The 22,236-nt window shown below is 35.9% G+C and overlaps 1 protein-coding gene across 1 annotated transcript in view; it reads left to right on the top strand.

The window, feature by feature from the left end:
- Positions 1-22,236, top strand: part of LAMA2 (laminin subunit alpha 2) — a 395,150-nt gene that overhangs the window by 157,267 nt on the left and 215,647 nt on the right. Inside the window, exons 19-22 of the mRNA XM_040449243.1 lie at positions 701-964; positions 5,886-6,066; positions 8,911-9,047; positions 21,853-22,089. Of these exons, the coding sequence (XP_040305177.1) occupies positions 701-964; positions 5,886-6,066; positions 8,911-9,047; positions 21,853-22,089 (819 nt within the window). The remainder of the gene's footprint in view (positions 1-700; positions 965-5,885; positions 6,067-8,910; positions 9,048-21,852; positions 22,090-22,236) is intronic.

Here is a 22,236-nt window from a genome sequence, read left to right as displayed (position 1 = left end):
AACGACATACATATGAGTATATTGAAAGAGGAGTTCAGGATTATACAATCCTACATGTACAATCACTGTGATCATTGGAGAGTTTTTCCAAGATAGAACAAAATTTGCTGTGCACTAGCATTTGGCCTTCAACCTATATTTCCTTGGCAGCAAATTTGTGTAATATTTACTGTAATTCAGATGTTTCTGAAACAAAGAAGCTATAAATTTAATCTCAATCTGCAGTGAGTAAAATACCCTTTGCTTTTATATTGTTGGCAGAATGAAATGTGTCACACCCTTTGTTTTTAGCAAACACTTTGTTCTAGTTCTATCGTTGACAAGTTAGTTACAGGGAGCATTCTACTTCAGAAAAGTTTTCAGTAGAGAAGCTAATCAACATAGTTTTATATACACCATTTTTGTAAAATGAAACAAAATTCACGACATGTTGCTCTCCGTTCCTGAACGTTTTGCCCTGCCTTCAGTATGGCAAACCCCTTGAGATTCCTCCACAAGAGTGATGGATTTGCACTACCTACTTCTTATAAAAATGTATTTTCGGTTATAAAGACTTAAACCGAACGAGCATTTCTCAGATGGCAAACTGGCCTTTCTGTACTAAGTTTGGAAATACCTTCTGCCTCTATCTCTTGAATAATCCCAAATGCTCTTTTGTTTCTTTGTTTTCTTTGTTTTCTTTTTCTGTTGGCTTTTAAAGCCCGATATGTGGTGGGATCCAGAGAAGCACTTCTGTGTGTTATGTGACTGCAGTCTCGTTGGTTCTGTGACACCACAGTGTGATATTACAGGAAGATGTGCATGTAAATCTGGCTTCGTAGGGAGACACTGCAACCTCAGCAGGCAGGTGCACCGACAGGAGGAGCAGTCACAGAGAGCGCACCGGGTGCTGGGGCCTCCTCAGAGGTGGGGTTTCAGCAGCTCCAGCGGGTGCCCTCGGGGAGCCTATCGGCCCCCAGCTCCGGTAATCCCAGAGGCGCTGCATGGCTCATGCCTCCGCATGCTGTGTTCCGTGTGCTGCCGCTGACCTTTCCCGATGGCATTTTTACCAAATAACGGTTGCTCGGTGTGCACAATTGCAAATGTAAACACTAGACCATTCCTGCTTAAAGCTTTGCCTTTTGAAAGTAGCTGTCCGTGTATTTTTTTTATTTTTTTTTTAAATATTTTTTTAACGTTTATTCACTTTCTGAGAGCCAGAGACAGAGTACAAGCAGGGGAGGGGCAGAGAGAGAGGGAGACACAGAATCCGAGATGCGCTCCAGGTTCTGAGCTGTCAGCATGGAACCCGACGCAGGGTTCGAACTCACGAACCCCTGAGATCATGACCTGAGCTGAAGTTGGGCGCTTAACCAACTGAGCCCCCCAGGTGTCCCCTGTCTGTGTATTTTTAAAAGTATGTTCAAGTTCATAGGTTCATAAAAGTCTCAGTTTCCCATGGATATGTAGAAGTTTATTTGTAGAAAGCTGTGATCTTACAGGTGGAAGGAATTTCAGACCTCCGAACAGACTCACTTCTGTGAATGAACAAATCTAGCAAAGAAAGTGGCTTTCCCAAGAAAATCCAGCCCATTGATCTGACGTGTTGTTCACATTTCATCATAATGGATGGCTTTGTTACTTTGCCACATCATAAGCTTGCCCGTATATACCACAAGTCACACACTCTCACACTGCATGTATACCACATACACTAAGTAAGGAAGCATGTTTTCTACTACAGAAGTTTAGTCCCCCATCTTAGTAGACAAAAGAAAAATACTGGCAGTAAGAGCCAAAGGGAGGAAGGGAAGAGAGAGGAGGAGGAAAGAGAGAAGATTAGGTCCAGGGCCATGTTGCCGAGTGACAGGAAATAAGACTTACCAGTGTGGAATCACAGCTTGGTGGGGAGGAGCAGGGAAGGGATAGAAGAAAGCGAGAGTAAAGTAAAAAGTAACAGAGTAGAAAAGAAAAAAAGAAAGAATGCATTATTCTAGGCTCTTTATTGGCATTTTAAAAAAAAATTAATGTTTATTTTATTTTTGAGACAGAGAGAGACAGAGCATGGTTGGCGGAAGGGCAGAGAGAGGGAGACACAGAATCTGAAGCAGGTTCCAGGCTCTGAGCTGTCAGCACAGAGCCCGACGTGGGGCTTGAGCCCATCAACCACGAGATCATGACCTGAGCCGAAGTTGGACGCTCAACCAACTGAGCCACTCAGGCGTATCTCTTTATTGGCATTTTAAGAAAATTAGTTCCAGGGTGCCTTGGGTGGCTCAGTGGATTAAGCATCCAGCTGGCTTAAGTCATAATCATCTTGTGGTTCATGAGTTTGAGCCCCGCATCGGGCTCTATGCTGATGGCTCAGAGGCTGGAGTCTCTGTCTCTTTCTCAAAAATAAATAAACATTAAAAAAATTTATAGTGAAAAAAAAAGAAAATTAGTTCTGGTATTGGTCTGCCTCGGGTCAAATCCCAGCCTCACCACTTCCTAGCTATGACAGTTCCTTAAGTCTTTCTGTAATGTACCTTCTTCATCTGTCAGAGGACCTGCTTCATAGGGTATCTAACAGCCTGGATCCTCCAAGAAGCAAATATGAAGAGATTGACTGGGGGAAATGCCTATGAAAGTTGAACGAGAAGAGAGCATAGTATACAGGGAGCCTCCTGCCGTAGTGCAGGCCTGACTGATATGAAAGGGGAAAGGGAAGGAAAGATCGAGCAGAAAAGCCTCATTCTGTGCATTTTGCCAAAATGCCAAATGCTTGTCAGGCCAAATGGAAGTGCCCGAGCACCAGTTTTCTGTTTGAGGAATCCTGAATTGGGCAGAAAGACTGTTGGACTTTATTGTAATCAGTCTTTGACCTGGAGAAGCATGACCTGGTGTGGGTTCCTCCGGTGGATCCACAAGAGTGGAAACCGGAGGATGTCAATCAGCCAACTCGCTGCAGATTCTCTCGCAGGGAGACCTGCCCGGGCACCTCCGTGGCGGGCTCTGGATTGTCATGGGAACAGTACATAAGGCACACATCTGGAGAGTTCTTAGTGAATGCTAGGTATCATTACTGTTGTTGCCATTGTTGTTATTAGATGAAGAAATCTTTAAAAATTGTTTTTCAAAAACAGATACATATATTTAAAGTAAAAGAAAGGGATAGAGACTGATCAAAATGTCTCCAAAATATAAATTTAGCAGAAATTCTGCTCTCATTCATGGCCTTTTCCTACATACCCTACAGCACTGTTGTACAAGGTAGTGTTTTGTCCTGAGACCATTTTTCCCCTGAGACACTATGTGTGAAAGTAGAGAGCTCAGACTCTGGAGCCAGGCTGCCTGACTTGGAACCCTGACTCTACAGTTGGGTAGCTGGTGACCTTAGGCAAATTGCTTGACCTTTCTGTCCTTTGGTTTCCCACTCAGTATAAAGGTGATGGTAATAGCTATCTCCCAGGATTGTCTTGAAGATTCAGTGAATTCATATTTGTAAAGAGCTTTAAAACAGTGCTTAGCACACAGCAGCACAATACCTAAGTGCTGTTGTTATTATCATCCCAAGTGAAAATAATTTACAGATTATCAAGCTTTCCAGCGACACTGGATAAGGACTGTCTCCCATGTTTGTTTTACCTCATTAATCTTGATTACAGACTGGGAACATCTCCTTCTTGAATTTGCTTACCACAGAGATTTTCCCTAGCCTCTGAAATAAAATTTTGTACATCAAATTTAGTAAAATTTTGTTAGTGAAGTTTGTTACTATTTGTTTTGGTATTACTCAATTCTTTAAAACTACATTATTTAAATATTTGAAATGTATGACAGAGAGTTTTTTTTGTACATATTTTTTTACATAATGAACTTTGGAATTTTCTTACTATGACTTGGAAGTTCATGTAATACTATATCGATATATCCATTAAAGATATACATATGCCAAGTGAAGAAAAATTTAGGAAATAAAGATGAATTTGAAGTACTGTCTCTGATTCATATTTCTAAGTCAAGAAAATTTAGGAAATAAATGCAAAATACTTTGCATAAGAAATTCAAATACATCTATGATTCAGACTTTTAAAAAGTAATATAGTTGTTGTAGTCTTTTTTCTATGTATACATGTTTCTATTTGTGTCTGAGGGGCAGTATGTGTGTCATTATAGGTATATAATTGGGATTATAGTGTATATATGATTTTGTATTCTGCTTTTTGAAATTTTGCATAATGCTATCTCTTAAGTATATTCCTATCATTAAAACTGCTTCAAAACAGGATTTTAATGATTGCATATTATTTCATAGCATGAATGTATCCTAATTTGATTTATTCAACTTTTTTTTTCTAACATTAAACATTTAAGTACCTCTGCAGTTACTCTCATAAATAATACTGTAATGGGCATGCTCATACTTTAACCATTTTCCGAATTTCTGTTTATTTCTCTAGGTCAGGTATCTAGAATTTTATAGCTAATTTTTTATGAATAAAAATATCATATGTTTTAATCTTCCCTTCCTCCTTCTTTGTTTTATTTATTGTATTTTTTATTTTATATTGATTGCAGTGTTGTTAACATACAGTGTTATATTAGTTTCAGGTGTACAATAAACACAACACACTTTCTTCTTTAATAATATGGTCAAATCTGAATTTGAACCAGAAATAAAAATAAAGTCAGCAGTAAATACAAAGATTAAATGATTATCGAACTCAATCGACCCCTTTTATATTTAAAAACCAACACTGTTCTTAGCTATAGTCATATTAAGAGACTAATTTTCAGTGTGATTTTGTTTTCTAGAACTATTTTTCATACTGTTAACAATGGTGAAAATATGTAACAAGCCTTATTCATTTCTCTTTGTGTGGCTTGTATTAAATAGCAAGATTTATTCCTACCAGAAAGTAACGGTTAAGTCTAATATTCTAAAATAGGAATTATTTTTACAAAGAAGTAATTACTGAGACTAATTTTTCAGATTAATATATCATAATAATGTGACATACTTCATATTTTAAAATACAACCTTGATGTGCTTTAAGTAGGATATGCGCTTTTCATTTTTCTAGTAGAGGTAATTTTTAATTTATCCACACTTTCTAAAATAGGCCCTCTAGGTCATATAACGTGTATTTCAAACCAAAGATAGTAATGAAAACCGATCATAGAAAGTTATTTGTTGTAAACAGATAAAAGATATGCCTAGGAATAACTCATCAGAGAATAAAAGTTTCCTTTCATCTATCTAATCTGGTGCTTTGATGTGTGTTCTCGCAAATCAATTTCAGTTGTTAAAATGAAACCCAAGAAACTATATGTTTGTAAACCAATTATTTTGTCAGCATAGGCATAAACCTGTAAGTTAAATTTATAATGTGAGCCCTAGAATAATGATCAGAAGTATTTATGGAGAGATGACAAAAATTAGATCAAATATTAAAAGAAAAACATCTGTTTTAACTGTAGGCATCTGGTCAATAACATTGAAAACATGTTTAACAAGTAGAAGGAGTTCATAAGATTTCAAAGTAATCAATTCAGATTATTAGGAAGGAAGCAAGTAAATTTTTAAATTAAAATATTAGTAACACCCATAGCTTAGTTCTACATCACTGTTAAAATCTTGGGAGGCATAGGAAGAGGCTGGTGAATATAAAACAGACAAAAGGGTCATGCCCTAGTTCTACCATTAATTTTGATAAAATTTTAAAGTAATTGAACTCTTCTTTTTGGATATCGTAGAAAAGGTCCATTAGATGAAGTTACAACCTCATTGTCATAACATCAGTGATGAACCTTGATAACCCATTGGTTTCTCTTTCCTGCCTCCTCTTTTGGCATTGTGCATCTTGTTTCATAATGAATTAATTGATTTAAATTTAATTTGTCTCTTTCCTTTTCTATGCCAGCCTGAAACCTTCGGCCTACAATCCGGAAGGGGGTGTGTTCCCTGCAATTGCAATTCCTTTGGGTCTAAGTCATTTGACTGTGAAGAGAGTGGTCAATGTTGGTGCCAACCTGGAGTAGCAGGAAAGAAATGTGACCGCTGTGCTCACGGCTATTTCAACTTCCAAGAAGGAGGCTGCACAGGTCTGTAAATAAGACTAAGCCCTACACATTCATTCTCTGGTTTTAGCATTTTTGCAGCAGTAGGAGTTCATTCTTGCAGGTTCCTGGAGATTTAAAGGAAGGGCACCTTGACAACAAATATATGATCCAAAATATTTAACTGAATAAGTAAAGTATGCTTATTTTAAATAAACTAACAAATGGAATACATTGCAGGGTGAAACACTGCACTGTAAATAACTGCTTGCAAATACTCCATAAAAAATCCATCAGCAGATCTCAATTCTGCTGTGTCCCTTCCTGTCTGTGACCGCCAGTCAGCCCGTCAGTCACTCAAGGGCTCCTGTAGCTTGAAAGTCAAATGTTCAATTTTTCTTTTGCCAGTGTTCTCGAAGCTTAAACTTCACTCCCAAGTTAATACAGTTCAACTTTCTCTTTTCCTAGTGCAAAATTGGTACAAGGATCAGAGAAGTTAATATCTTTTTCTAGTACAAAAAATATATTTTCGTCTACTTTCATGTGCCTTGAAAACTATGATGTTCCTAGAAAATAACAGATTAGCACTAGGTATTTGCTAGTTCTTGGGGAAATACATGAAGGTTTCTAGCCATGATTTCTCTCAAGCAATATTCTCATATTCTTCCCACAAATCATGAAGTAAGAAAATAGGAATTAGCATACTACAAATGAAAATGAAGATTGAACATTACCTTGATTTATATGCTACTAATTTGGAATTGACCCTTATCCCAACATTCACTAGGTTGAGTATCACCTTTGCTTATTAAATTCACTCATTTAACACTGATGATACTCCTTTACTCTCGGTACCATGATAAATATGTGATAAGGTTTTAAGACATTATTATTGACTATTGTTGCAAATGTATGTAAGTAGTGGCAGGAGTAATATTTCCAATTATTTTAAAAATGAGTATCTTATAGATATTCTCAATCAATTTCAATATATACTTTTTATTGCAAAGATAAGCCATTCTGTTATTCTGAATGTTATCAGTGTACATCTTCTAAGAATTTGTATGTGATCCCTGAGTCATCATCTATATACACTAAAACATATAAAGCTGGATTTTAAAATATTCTGTTCTTTAAATCCAATTCTTACTAACAGTTCACTTAATGTGAATTAATAAAATGGTGCTATACACTCAAGTATATTCACTACCAGAAATTATAAATAAGACAACATTATTTAAAATTATGCAATGATGATAACATTAGAAATGCAGACTTAGTAGCATTCAAATCCAGAGAAACAGATAAAAATCAGTCCCAAACAGGCAGGATAGCATTATGGTTGAGGGTATAACTTCACCAAATAGCTTGGATCAGTTTAGTGGCTCCACGGGCAACTAGTTATATGACCTGGTCTTGCTGTCTCTCTGAAAAATTTGTCTATTAACTTAAGAATGGTATCTGTCTCACTGGGTTTTTGTAAGAATTAGTTGAGTTAATGGCTCTAAAATATTTAGAATACTGCCTGGCACATAGACACCAGGTAAGTGTTTATCATTGTTATTATCATTAGCAATGTTTATTAGTATTCTGAATTGTGGTAAACATTCCGTTTGGGTAGGGGAAAACTAGCTAATTATTCAGGTCTTCTCCCTACTCAGTTTTATGATCCCATGGAAGAACTGCTTAGAGAATTTCTATCTGCAAGTAACAATTTGAACTGTCCCAAGGCGTTTTTTAGCACATAAATTTGAACATAATATGAACTGTTTCTCTTCTTAATGAAGGTATGTATAAAACAAATCCTTTGACTTCAAATTATCAACGGCAATAATAACAAAAACAACAGGTAAAATTTATTTGGCATTGATGTCAAATATTATGCTAAACATTCTTCACAGCTGGTATGCTGTAGGCAATGATAATTGCGATCCCTTAAAAACTGAACTTAATCAAATATTCTAAATATATATCATTTAAAGATTTCATCATCATATTACCAACTGAAAGATTTCTTGTAACATTGGTCTTCTGTTTGAATCTGAATACTTGGTGGTGTTTCTTCCTTGCTTACACTTCAGCTGGAAACACTGCACTGAAATATACTCAGTGCTGAGTCAGTAGCTGAGTCAACTATAGCTAATCAGTAGTGGACATTCCTCATCTTAGATGACTTTGAAGCTCTTCTGAAGTCTCTTTTTTTTTCTTTTTCAAATCTTATTTTTGTATTCTTTGAGAAAGCGCAGTGGATAGAGATATTTTCATTCTTCATGTATCATATCATAGCTAAGAAAATGAAAAATCTATTGAAAAGAACAAAGCAGGTGGTAAATAAACCTCAAAAATACCTTCATACACACACGTATGTGCACACACACACAGGGTCACACAAGTCAGTTATTTTTAATTTTTGCAAAACTGAACTGTCCTGATGTGTGACTATTAAACTACATACATGATATACTGAATTTAAGAAGCCTGTTAATTACTGGTTTTTATTATAAATCATAGTCATCAACAGGAAGGAAATACTAATCTATACAGGATAGAAAATTTAGTTATGCACTTGAAATAACTATAGAAACAAAATTTTAAACACTATAGTATCTAGATAAGGTTAGCATAGAATCTGATATACCACTTGTTTCTTTAAACTTAGTTGAAAACTAAAAATATTTTACCTTTTGAAATCATTAAATGAAATACAACATAAATTTATTGATCATCTCTGTGAAAAACACTTTTCTGTGATATAAAAGATGAATGAGGTCAGTTTTCACTTTCAAGGATCTTTAACCATAATATGGAAAATAAAACAAGAGAAATAAACTCAGCACTTCCTATCAAATTTTTACTGTTTTACTATTTTTTTCCCTTTTACTTGTGAAGCTTGTGATTGTTCCCATCTGGGTAATAATTGTGACCCAAAGACTGGTCAGTGCATTTGCCCTCCCAATACCATTGGAGAAAAATGTTCTAAATGTGCACCTAACACCTGGGGCCACAGCATCACCACTGGTTGTAAGGTGAGTTAATTGCTTAATTTTCTCTGGTAATGAATGTGTCAAAACTTTTTTTTTATTTTGTGAAAGCTTTATAGTTGGGAATTTCAAAAGCCAATATTACCTTATAAAACAATATAGAACTAACAGTGTAGAGTGACTGCAGATACTGATGAGTATCTTACATTTCATTTTACTTCTGGGAAATATGAAGTAAGTACTCATTTATGTATCTTTATTCATTATACCTACAAAAAAAAAAAAGGAAAACATACAACCAGAAACAGCCAATAACTTCATACCTAGACACAATGAAATATTATATGCAAAATACAAAAAATTAGGAACTAATTAAAGGAATTTGCCAAAAATCTATAGGAATTGCCCCTAAATTAGGACTAGGTTTCAGTTTTCAAGAAGCATTTGAAAGGATTCTGGGGAGTCATACTGACAACCTTTAGCTTGAAAAAAATCCTCATTTTTCCCACGAGTGTACCTTAGAACGTGGCATGATTAGATTTACATTTCAAGAAATCTATCCAGCATCAGAGTTAAAGGTAACAGATAGAGCTGTTGCAGAAATATTGATGAGAGAGAACAGAAGCTTGGACGCAGCCAATGAGCCTCCACGAAGATGCAGGGAGTAGGCTATGTTACAGAATTCTCACTGCTGTATGGCTTGGTGCACTCATAGTTTTGGAGGATAAGAGAGAAGTCTTAAGGATGAGTCCTGGGTTTTGCTCTGTAGGAAATTAAATGAGAGTATTTACTGCTAGAGGGATTATAGGTGACTCAAATTCAAGTAGGAAAGGTGATAAGTCCACAGGGCTTTTTGCGGGGGTTTTTTTTCAGCTTTTTGTGAGGTGTTAACTAAATAAAATGCAATTACTCATTTAAAGTGTTGAGTTTTTGGTGTCTGAAAGGCTCAGTCGGTTAAGTGTCTGACTTCAGCTGGTAATGTTCCCATGGCTCATGGGTTCAAACCCCGAGTTGGGCTCTGTGCTGACAGTTCAGAGCCTGGAGCCTGACTCAGATTCTGGGTCTCCCTCTCTCTCTGCCCCACCTCTGCTGGTGTTCTCTCTCTCTCTCTCTCTCTCTCTCTCTCTCTCTCTCTCTCTTTCTCTCTCTCTCAAAAATAAACATTAAACAAATTTAAATAAAATAAAGTGTTGAGTTTTGACCAATGATTACAGTTGTATAACCACCCTGATGCCTTCTTGTAGTTGGCTTCCCTTCCCCCACTTAGTCGCACCAGGAAACTATTGTTTCTCCTTCTATCACTATAGTAATGTCAGTTCCACAAATTCATAGAAATCAAGTCATACTACATGTTATTGTTTGGGTTTTGTTTGTTTATTTGTTTGGGGGAATTATTCTTGGCCCAGCTTCCTTTATGCAGTATAATGCTTTTGTGATTCAACTACACTGTTGTATATGAGTAGTTTGTTATTTTTAATTGTTTAATAATTTTACATTGGATGATGCGCAATGACTTTTCTATTTATTTACTATTTAATGGGCATTGAGGTTACTTCTAGTGTGGTGCTATTATGAATAATTTTGCTATGAACATTAGTCTATAAGTCAAAAGCATGGGTGTAGACCTATGTTTTCATTTTTCATCACAAGAATACTCCACATCCTTACCAACATTTGGGATTTTGACTCTTTAATTTTAAGCATTCAGTTGGATGTTTATTTATATCCTTGCCTTTCTTTAATGTCCAATGATATTGGGAATAATCTTATTTATTTATTTCCCATTTATATATCTTCTTGCAAAGTGTCTGTACGAATCTTTTCTATTTGGGGTTGTTAATTTTCTCAGTAATGTGTTGTAAGAGTTCTTTAGGTATTCTAGATACCAGTCCTTTAATATATTTATGTTCTGTAACCATTTTCTCCCAGTATACAGCTTGTGTTTTACTTCTGCTGTGGTATCTTCACCTAATTTTTATAAAGACTAGTTTATTATCCTTTTGTTTCATGGGTCATGCTTTTTATTTCCTAAGAAATGCACATTGGCTTAAGTCAAGATCTAGAGACACCTCTCCTATGTTTTCCTCAAGAAGTTTTATAGTTTTGAATTTTATATTTAGGTCCACGTTGCATTTTCAATATTAATTTTTCTATATGGTTTGAGGTAAGGGTCAAAGTTCACCTTTTAATGGATATCCAATTTTTCCAACATCTTTTCTGAAAAGATTATTCTTCTTCCTCATTGAATTACTTTAGTTCCTTTGTCAAAATAACCTGGCACTATATGTGCACATACATTTCTGAACTCTATTCTGTTTCATTGGTCTATCTGTCCTTGTACTGACACTGTACTGTCTTGATCACTGTAGATTTCTAGCAGAGCATGAAATTGGGTGGTATAAACTCTCCAACTGTCGTTCATTTCTAATACCTTTTGCACACGTTAGATCCTTTGCATTTTCATATAAATTTTTAAATCAGCTTCTCAGTTTCTTTACCAATAGCCTTCTAGACTTTGCTTGGGATTATATTGAATCTACAGGTCAATTTGGGGAAAATAGACATTTTAAGAATATTAGATCTTCCAGTGTATCAATATGACATAAGTTTTCATTTACTTTTCTTTGTAAGTTTTTTTCTCGGCAGCATTTTATAGTTTTTGGTGGACAAGTCTTGTACATTTTATTACATTTATCATTGTGTTTTATATTTTTTACACAAATGTTATTATTTATTTCACTTCAGTTTCCAACTGTTGCCAGAACAGAAAATGCAATTATTTTTATACAATAACTTTTATTTTTTTAATAGACTATATTTCTATATATATTTTTAGTAGCCTCTATGCCCAACTTGGAGCTTGAACTCACAACCCCACAATCAAGTGTTGCATGCTCTACCGACTAAGCCAGCCACACACCCCATTTGTTAACTTTCTATACTGACACCCTGCTAGAAGTTTATTCTAGCTATTTTTTGGTAACTTCACTAGGATTTTCTATGTAGACAATAATACCATCTGCAAATTGAGTTTTACTTCTTCTCTTCCAACCCATGTAACTTTTATTTCATTTTGTTTGACTATCGCAGTAAAATGTTGATTTGTAGTGGTGGGAGCAAATATCCCTGCCTTATTCCTTATGTTAAGTAGAAAGAATTCAGTCTTTTACAATTAAGAATAATGTTTACAAATGTTCTTCATCAAACGCTCTTTATCAGTTTAAAGATGTCCCTCATATTTCTAGTTTATTAAGAACTTTTATCAAGAATATATGTCCAATTTTATCAAAAGCATTTTCTGCATCTATGGAGATGATCATATAATTTTTCATTTTCAGCTGCTAATGTGGTGAATCATATTAATTGATTTTCAAATGTTGGTCCAACTTCACAATCCTCAGATAAATCCTGCTTGATCATGAGCGATTATCTACTTTAAATTATTTTAGATTATGTTTGTTAGCATTTTGTTAATGATCTCTGGGTCTGTTCATAAGGACTGTTAGTTCATAGTTTGTCTTTTCTTAGAGTGTTATTGTCTGATTTTGTTATTGGGGTACTGCTACCCTCATGAAATAGATTGGGAAGTATTCCTTTCTCATAGTTTCTGAGGAGTTTGCATAATCAATGAAATGGAAAATAAAAATAGAGAAAGGCCAATGATGCCAGAAACTGGTTTTTTGCAATTATTAATAAAGTTGATGATACTCTAAGAAGACTGATCAAGAAAAAAAAAGACAAAAAATAATCAAAGTCAAGAATAAAGGAAGGGACATCATGAAGATCCTGCATACACTAAAATAATAATATGAAATAATATGAGCAACTTTAACCAATACATTTGATAACTGTACAAAATAAACATTCCTTTCTTTTGTTTACTTTGAGTTTAGTTTTCTCTTGTTTTCCAAGTTTCTTAAACTGAAAGCTTAGGTCATTGACTTGAGATCTCTCTTCTTTACTAATATAAGCATTTTATTTTAAATTAAAATTTATTCCAGTTACTTTTTGGTAGCTTCAATATATATTCAACAAATATATTAAGTTTCCTTCCAGGCGCTAATTTAGTTGCATACCTCACATTTTGATATATTGTTTAAATTTTCACCCTTAAAATATTCTTATTTATTTTACTACTTATTTTTATTCACTGTTTAGAAATATGTTGTATAATCATCATATATTTGGGGGTTTTAAAGATATCTTTCTGCTATTGACATCTAATTTAGTTCTGTATTGGTCTCAGAACATAATGTGTTTTATTTCAGTCCTTTTGAATTTATAGAGATTGGTATTATGTCTCATAACAGTGTGCATTTTGATTAATGTACATGAAAATATCTTGTATTCTATTATTATTGGGTGAAATCTATACAAGCCAGTTATTCTTAGTGATTTTTATGTGTGCATATTCTATCAATAACTGAGGGTGTTTAACTATAATTATGATTTATCTATTTGTCTTTCAGTTCTCTCAGGTTTTGATTCATGTATTTTGAAGTGATAATATTAGGTATATACTCATTTAGGATGATTATGTCTTTTTGAAAAGTTGATGCCCTTATCAATATGAAGTGTCCCTTTTATCCTGGGTAATATTTCTTGTGAGAAAAGAATACTTTTTCTGATAATCATATAGCCAGAGTTCCATCCTTCTTTTGATTGGTATTTGTGTGGTATACATTTCTCCACACTGTCATTTATTCCATCTCTTTTTAAATATTTTAATGTGTCTCTTTTAGATAGCATATATTTAAATCTTTGTTATTGATATAATCTTAATTGGAACATTTCCATTTAATGTAATTATCCATATGATGGAGTTAAGTCTACATTTTCCTGTTTGCTTTGCCCCACCTGTTCTTGCTTTCTTTTTTCTTCTTGTCTTATTTTGGATTGAGTAATTTTTATAATTACATTTTATCTTCACTTTTGACTTATTAACTATATTTTATGTTTTTTGTCATTGCCTAGAGATAGATATTAATATTTTAATAGCTCAACATCTTAACTTTTCATAATGTATCTTAAAATAATATTATATACTTTAAATTTAGTATAGAGGGGCGCCTGGTTGGCGCAGTCGGTTGGGCGTCCGACTTCAGCCAGGTCACGATCTCGCGGTCCGTGAGTTCGAGCCCCGCGTCAGGCTCTGGGCTGATGGCTCAGAGCCTGGAACCTGTTTCCGATTCTGTGTCTCCCTCTCTCTCTCTGCCCCTCCCCCGTTCATGCTCTGGCTCTCTCTGTCCCAAAAATAAATAAACGTTGAATAAATAAATAAATAAATAAATAAATAAATAAATAAATTTAGTATAGAAACCTTACAAGAGTAAACCTCTAATTCCTGCTTACCCTTTTTGTTACTTCTTTTCTTGTCCTTTATGTTATTGTTGTCATACACCTTACTTCTATGTATTATATATCCTACAATATAATCTTATGATTCTGATTTAAATTTTTTTAATGTTTATTTAATTTTTGAGAGAGGGGGGGTGGGAATAAGGGAGGGACAACAGAGGGGGAGACACAGAATCTGAAGCAGCCTCCAAGCTCCGAGATGTCAGCATAGAGCCTAACACGGAGCTCATTCCCTGAGCCTAAGTCGGATGCTCAACCTACTGAGGCACCCAGGCGCCCTATGGTGATTTTGATTTAAATAGTTAATGGGAGCACCTGGGCGGCTCAGTAGGTTGAGTGTTCAACTTTGGCTCAAGCCACAATCTCTCAGTTCATGAGTTCGAGCTTCACATCAGGCTGGCTGCTGTCAGCCTGTAGCACAGAGCCCACTTCATAACCTCTGTCCCCCTCTGTCAGCCCCTTCCCCGCTTGTATTCTCTCAAAAATAGACATAAAAAAAACCCTCAAAAATACATACGTACATAGTCAATTTTCTTTTTAAAAGGCAAAAATGCTGCTTTTCTGTTTTCTATACATGTGTCAATTCCCGTGCTCTCTGTTACTTTGTGTACAGCCAAATTCTGTTTCATATCATGTTAGTTCTTCCATTAACTACATCCCTAATTATGACTATTATTATTTCTGGTAAGGTCTGCTCTCAATGATTCTTTCAATTTTATATGTTCAAAAACTGCATTTTTCCTTCATTTTTCCAAAGACATTTTTTCTAGATATAAAAGTCCTGGTTTTCAGGGGCGCCTGGGTGGCTCAGGCGGTTGAGTGACCAACTTCAGCTCAGGTCATGATCTCACGGTCCGTGAGTTCGAGTCCCGCATCGGGCTCTGTGCTAACAGGTCAGAGCCTGGAGCCTGCTTCTGATTCTGTGTCTCCCTCTCTCTCTGCCCCTCCCCCGTTCATGCTCTGTCTCTCTCTGTCCCAAAAATAAATAAACATTAAACAATTTTTTTTAAAGTCCTGGTTTTCAGCAATTTGATTATGCTGTCTTTTTGTGGTTTTCTTGTTTACTTCTCATATGGTAAGTTGGACCTGTTAGATCTGTGGGACCAGAGTTTTTATTAAATTTGGAAATCTTCCAGCCAGTATATCTTCAAATATTTTTCTCTTCTTTATCCTCATTGTCTCCTCATGGAACTCATGTATATGTTGGTCTACTTGATATTTTTCCACAGTTGACTGAGATTCTGTTTGTTCTTTCATTCTTATTTTTTCTCTGTTCTTTATTTTTGATAGTTTCTATTATTGTCTAAATTTACTGATTTTTTTTTTCTACAGTGTCTAATCTATTCTTAATCCAGTTGGTTACATAATAATTTTTCATTTCAAATTTTTCATCTTTTCATCTTTAAAATTTCTGGTTGAATTGTTTTATAGCTGTCATTTCTCTCCTCATTATATTCACATTTCCATTTATTCTTGAGAATATTTATAATATAAATATTAGCTTTTGCAGTGTGATTGTCTGCTAATTCCACCATTTCTTTTATTTCAATACTATTCTTAATGGTTGACTTTTCTCCTGGTTATGTTTCTCTCCATGCCTGATCATTTCGATGTGGATGCCAGATCATTGTTGTACATTTTTCATTTTTTCACATTGGTTTTGTTGTTTTCTTTTAAGGAGTATTAATCTTTATCTTGGCAAACAGGTTAATTACTCACTAATTACTTGGATCTGTTTGATCCTTGTTTTTAAGTGTTTGGGGGTTTTTGTTGTTTTGTTGTTTCCTTTTGTTTTTAGGGAGGGTCTAGAGCACCCTTTAATCCAGGGATCATTTAGCATCACTACTAAAGGGCTAAGTGCATTGAGAACGCTACCTGGTGCATTACTGTGTATTTCCACTCTGGCTGTTGGGGATATGAATTATTTCAAGGGAATTTTTAAGTTCATGCCTTTTCAGTGTTTTTTTTTTCTTTTTTTTTCCTCAGCCACATAGAATTTTATCCCATGCATACACAGATCAGTACTCAGCCAAAGATTCAAGGGGACACTTGTGCAGATTTCTAGAATTCTCTCTGTATATAACTTTCTCATTTTTAAATTTTTAAAAATTTTTTTTATATTTATTTTTGAGCGAGAGAGACAGAGCACATGCAGGGAAGGGCAGGGGCAGAGAGAGAGACACTCACAGAATCTGAAGCAGGCTCCAAGCTCTGAGATAGCAGGACAGAGTCCCACACGGGGTGTGAACTTGTGAACCATGAGATTGTGACTTGAGCCAAAGTCAGATGCTTAACCTACTGAGCCACCCAGGTGCCCATAAATTTATTTTTTTTAAGTTTTTTTTTTTTTTTTTTTGAGAGAGAGGCAGAGAGAGTGTGTGCATGGGGAAGAGGAAGAGAGAGAGGGAGAGAGAATCTCAAGCAGGATCTGTGTTGTTAGTGCAGAGCCCCATGTGGGGGCCTCAATCTTGTGAACCATGAGATCATGACCTGAGCTGAAATCAAGAATCAGATTCTTAAACAACTGAGCCACCCAGGCACCCCGACTTTCTATTTTTTAGACACATATTCTATTGGCCCAATAAATTCTGTCTCAGCATCTCTCTACTCTATGTTTCTCAACCCAGTTATAGTGCAGGGCTTCATTTGGGTTCTTCTTTTATGGGTTGCAGCCTAGAAACTTCCTTTATATACTGCTTTGCTTTTCTTCTCTCAGAAATCACAGTACTGTGCTTCCTGGCATTCAGTCTAAAAATAGTTGTTTCTTATTTTTCATTTTTTAGTTTTTGGTTTTGTCGGTTAGCAGCTTAAAAGACAGAAGACAAACCAAGTGAGTGCTTTAAAAACTAAGAGACTGGGGTCTCCTGGGTAGCTCAGTCGGTTGGGCGTCCGACTTTGGCTCAGGTCATGATCTCGTGATTCGTGGGTTAGAGCCCCGCATTGGGCTCTGTGCTGACAGCTCGGAGCCTGCAGCCTGCTTTGGATTCTGTGTCTCCCTCTCTCTCTGACCCTCCCCTGCTCATGCTCTGTCTCTATCTTTCAATAATGAATAAATGTCAAAAAAATTTTTAAGAGACTGTTTAAAGAGAAGAAATACTTTTTGTGTGTCAAACGTAACACAGGTCAAATAGGATTAGGGCTGGCCTGTGTCCATTAAGAGCAGCAAATAAGGGCATTTTTGATGTTAATGAGAGGTGTTCTAATTGGTCACATTGGGCTGGAGATTATTGGAACATCATGACCAAGTGTGACCTGTTTGACTCCATGGTAGTATACTATAGTGATGTAAACTGTTTTTTTTCCACTGATTTAGCACACATGCAAGGTCTAATCATCTCTACATATATGCTAAAACATTTGAATACACTGGTCCAGAATACATAATCTAGAGGCAAACAGGAGTATTGGTGATTGTTCAAGGAAATATAGATACATGACTTCAATTACCTATATGATTAGATTAAATTAAATTTTAATTTAAAAAAATTTTTTTCAACGTTTATTTATTTTTGGGACAGAGAGAGACAGAGCATGAACGGGGGAGGGGCAGAGAGAGAGGGAGACACAGAATCGGAAACAGGCTCCAGGCTCTGAGCCATCAGCCCAGAGCCTGACGCGGGGCTCGAACTCACGGACCGCGAGATCGTGACCTGGCTGAAGTCGGACGCTTAACCGACTGCGCCACCCAGGCGCCCCTAAATTTTAATTTTAATTAAATTAAATTTTAAATTAAATTAGAAACTAGACAGGACACTCATTTTTTCTATTGCCAATGGCACTATTAAGTTTGAACTACATTTTTAGAAACAAAACAAAATTTCTCAAGAGTTCCAAAGTTTTTTGTAAGTATGAACAGTGTTATAAGTTTTGGTGACTGACTTTTTGCATTTTCACCTTTAATCCAAGCATCTGCCCCAACCCTTGGACTCATGAATAAGCCATAAGTAAACTTAAGAGGGTTCTATTCTATTCACAAAATCCTGCAATGTGGCCAAACTCTAATAATCTTCTGAAATTAAAGCTGATGCCTAATGTGTATACAAATCAGGATGGAATATAAACCAAGTTTCCTTAGAAAAAAATTGTAGTTCTGTGTTCGATACTGTTATTTTTACTGGTTGTTGGATAAACGTTATGTTTATTGGAGTTGGTTGAAAATGTTTTATTACTTTGAACCACTGTTAAAAATCTAAATTTCTGAATACCTACACACTTCATCATTATGAACAATCACAAAAAAATACATAGAGTCCTCACAAATATTTATGAGCATGTATTCTACCACCAAAAAACTTTGGATGATTATAATCTAAATGAACAGTGATTTGAGATTTACGGCTTCCCTTTCTTTGTGTCATGCATAATTTCTCTGTGTTGAGGTGTGAGGACACACATCATTTGAGCTTTCAGTGAAGTAGAATACAAAGCCAGCCATCTTTCACTAGCAGGGGAATAGTGCATAAATCCTCTATTGCTAAATAAACATTACATCTAATTATGATTTAAGTTTGATGTTGGCCATAGTACTATCCAAACATATGGTTAATGGTCCCTTTTAGTCTCCACTATAACTTCCGGAATAAACTTCCTGATTTGGAAAGGCCCCGTGTCTGCTTGTGTAGTCATCTAATCTTTAAGAATTAGTGCTTTGGTATTACATAACAAATGGGGTAGCAGACACTTCATGTTTTAGTTAAAGGATAAGAATGTCTCATAAGACCTTTTAAAATTTATTACATGACTGCAGTTTCCATAACGTATCATAATTTTCTGTTTCTAATTATGGCCCATTTTATTAAGTGAGCCAAAAAAAAATCATTGAAGTCAAAGTTAATTATCCTTGTTTTGAAATCACATTCTAAATTTGATGTTCTATAAAGATGACTTCGGTGGAGTGACAGCAGTGGGTTATTCTATTCTTAGGAAACTATGTCTATATTTATTATATAATAAATAATCGCATTTTGGATCTTTAGGCTTCAAATAACTTTTAGTAGGATTTTTTTTTCTAGATAACAAAGAAGTCAGAAAAAAACTTAATCACAGAGATTAACCCCAAAGGAGGCCTGGTGATTATTTCAATGTCAGAATCTGCAAAGAAACTTCACCAAACATTTGGACAGGAAAGATGATTGAAGAAGCTGGTGATTATATATCACATCCTAGAAAGAGTCGTCTCCTAAGTAAACTGCTACGGGCAGGAGCAGGGGCAGGAGTGTCCCCAGTAGTGGTGGACATAAGAATTAAGCTGAGCAATGAAAGTGTAGGAAACGCAAACGAATATCCACCTAGACTTGGATCTGGGAGTTTGGCAAGTTGCAATGCATATAAGTCTGCATAGAGCTACAGATCTAAGAAGGATAACAAAACAGCACCAAAAAGAATCGGGTCATCGATGATGTACAAACACTGTGTGAGGGAAGACTCAGACACAACGAGAGGTGGCACCCACATGGGTACCAAGTCAGGACTCGCTTGTAAGACAGAAACCACAAGTTATTTCAACAGGGAAAATAGAATATAAAGAATTGTTAGCTGGTAATAGGTCATTAGTTCCTAAAAAAGGATAAGAAGAGATATATGGGGTCCTGAAGTAGTAGATACAAAAGTGAAGCTACTATTTCTAGGCTGAGTGAGGGTGAACAGAGTTTGCGGGTAAGTACTGGTCTATAGAAGCTGCCCACCGCTGTTGCAGGTAGTGAGCAGGCCGGAGCTATTGGTCACATTCAGAGCATATGTGCAGACTAAAGCTACTCAGAAAGTTGCCGATGGGGAGAAAGTCCCTTTTGGGCCTGAAGGCCCAAATGAAGTTCTTTCTGGGCTACTGGGCTCCGATGCCAAATAGTAAAATAGTAATAATGACAATAGTGATGAAGAACCAGAACCCAGGACAGAAGTGTCTTCCCTCCACTGGGGCCTTATTAGGTCTCTCTGGGGCCCACTGTTGACTAGGCCTAAACTTCTGCTACCTAACCACGGAGAAATGTCCACAGGGTCTAACTACAGTATCATAAAGCAGGGTAAGGAAGAGGGAACTGAGAGCTCAGAGACAGTACTTTGGTCATTGGCACTGCTGATCTCTGAAAATGACTTATTCCAAGCTCCTAATGGCATTTTAGAAGCCTGCTTGGCTTTTTCATTAAATTGCAATGAGATATGAGCTCTGTAAATCAAGAGCAGAAAGCCTGAAAAGAATGTAAGACGAAAAGACACATGGATGAGTAGAAATTGAAGGTGAGTGAGATGAAATAAATTATGGAAACTCAGCTAAAAAAGCAATAGTGTAATTAAAAATGCATTGGTGGCATATACATAGGAGAGAATTTTCACTATGTAAAATGGGCACTATAAAATGGTCAACAAATTTGAGAGGCAAATAGAAAACTACAGAAAATATTAGGTCCTAATATTACAGATTTTGCAAACAGACACAAGTGGTATACTTTAAGAATTGCAGGTGATTCTGAAGAAGAAAATTGGTAAATTAGAACAGAACTAGGGGCACCTGGATGGCTCGGTTGGTTTAGCTTCCGACTTCAGCTCAGGTCATGATCTCACTGCTCATGAGTTTGAGCCCCATGTCAGGCTCTGTGCTGACAGCTTGGAGCCTGAAACCTGCTTCGGATTCTAATGTCTCTCTCTCTCTCTCTCTCTCTCTCTCTCTCTCTCTCTCTCTCTCTCTCTCTCAAAAATAAATAAATAAACTTAAAAAAATAGAACAGAACTAAAAATTTCAATCAAAAGTAATTTTGTTCTCAAACTGAAAGAACTTTAACAGATTCCAGTAAATTAATAAAAAAGACTCAAACTTTTAAAAATTCTAGCAAAACTTTGAATTACCTAAATAAAGAGAACAAGCTTATGCATGCCTAGGAAGAAGAAAATAGGTTAGCAGCAAAGCCCCTCAAATCAGGCTCATTTGCAAAACTAAATGTCAGAAAAGTGCATTCTAGATGTCACTTGCCTGAGTCCTCTCAGCTTCCCCAAATCTGGTTTGGGAGTCTGTATGTTCTCAGAGACTTCTGCACTTCTATTATGTAATTCTTATTCCATGCTGTTATATATATACTCACTTGTCTCCTTCTGTTAGACTGTGAGATAAGTCTCTTTACAACTTTAATTCTGTAAAAATGAGATGATAAGGTAGAATGACTTTGTCTAAACTTCACTCTTTGAAACAGAAAGCGGTTGAAGAAAACCCATACCTAACTCCTCTTCCTTGCCACAAAAAAAGACAGAAACAGACACATTTTATTTCTCATTCAATAGGATTATGTTTTCTGAACAGTCATCTGTTTTAGTAAATGCAGGAAACGATTTTAATGTTATGGTCGCTGATGTTTCCCAAGTGACTAAACTAGAACAGTACAAAGCATATAACAGACACATGATTAATATGTATTTAATGGAAGCAGAGAAACATTCGAATTAAAATTTTAAGATATTTCCCATGAAATGGTGTTAATGGTTGCTGTTTTTATCTCCTCCATAGGCTTGTAACTGCAGCACAGTAGGATCCTTGGATTTCCAATGCAATACAAACACAGGCCAATGCAACTGTCATCCCAAATTCTCTGGTGCAAAATGTACAGAGTGCAATCGAGGTCACTGGAACTACCCTCACTGCAGCCCCTGCGAGTGCTTCCTGCCGGGTACTGATGAAAGGACCTGCGATTCAGAGACTAAAAAGTGCTCCTGTATGGATCAGACAGGGCAATGCACCTGTAAGGTATGTGCTGCTGATATGCGGTAAGGAAAGATTTCCCTGGATTCTATTTCCATTGCTTAATTTTAACTTCAGTCTCCGTTATTCATGGACTTCACAGCATTAAACAAATAAAAATTCATTACTAGGCACAGTTTTTATTCATACGTG

Source organism: Herpailurus yagouaroundi, unplaced genomic scaffold (assembly GCF_014898765.1).
Source record: "Herpailurus yagouaroundi ecotype Mexico unplaced genomic scaffold, PumYag 198, whole genome shotgun sequence".
In the NCBI taxonomy this organism is placed as follows: domain Eukaryota; kingdom Metazoa; phylum Chordata; class Mammalia; order Carnivora; family Felidae; genus Herpailurus; species Herpailurus yagouaroundi.
The sequence above is the reverse complement of the archived record's forward strand: the minus strand, read 5'-3'. Positions and strand labels throughout refer to the sequence as shown.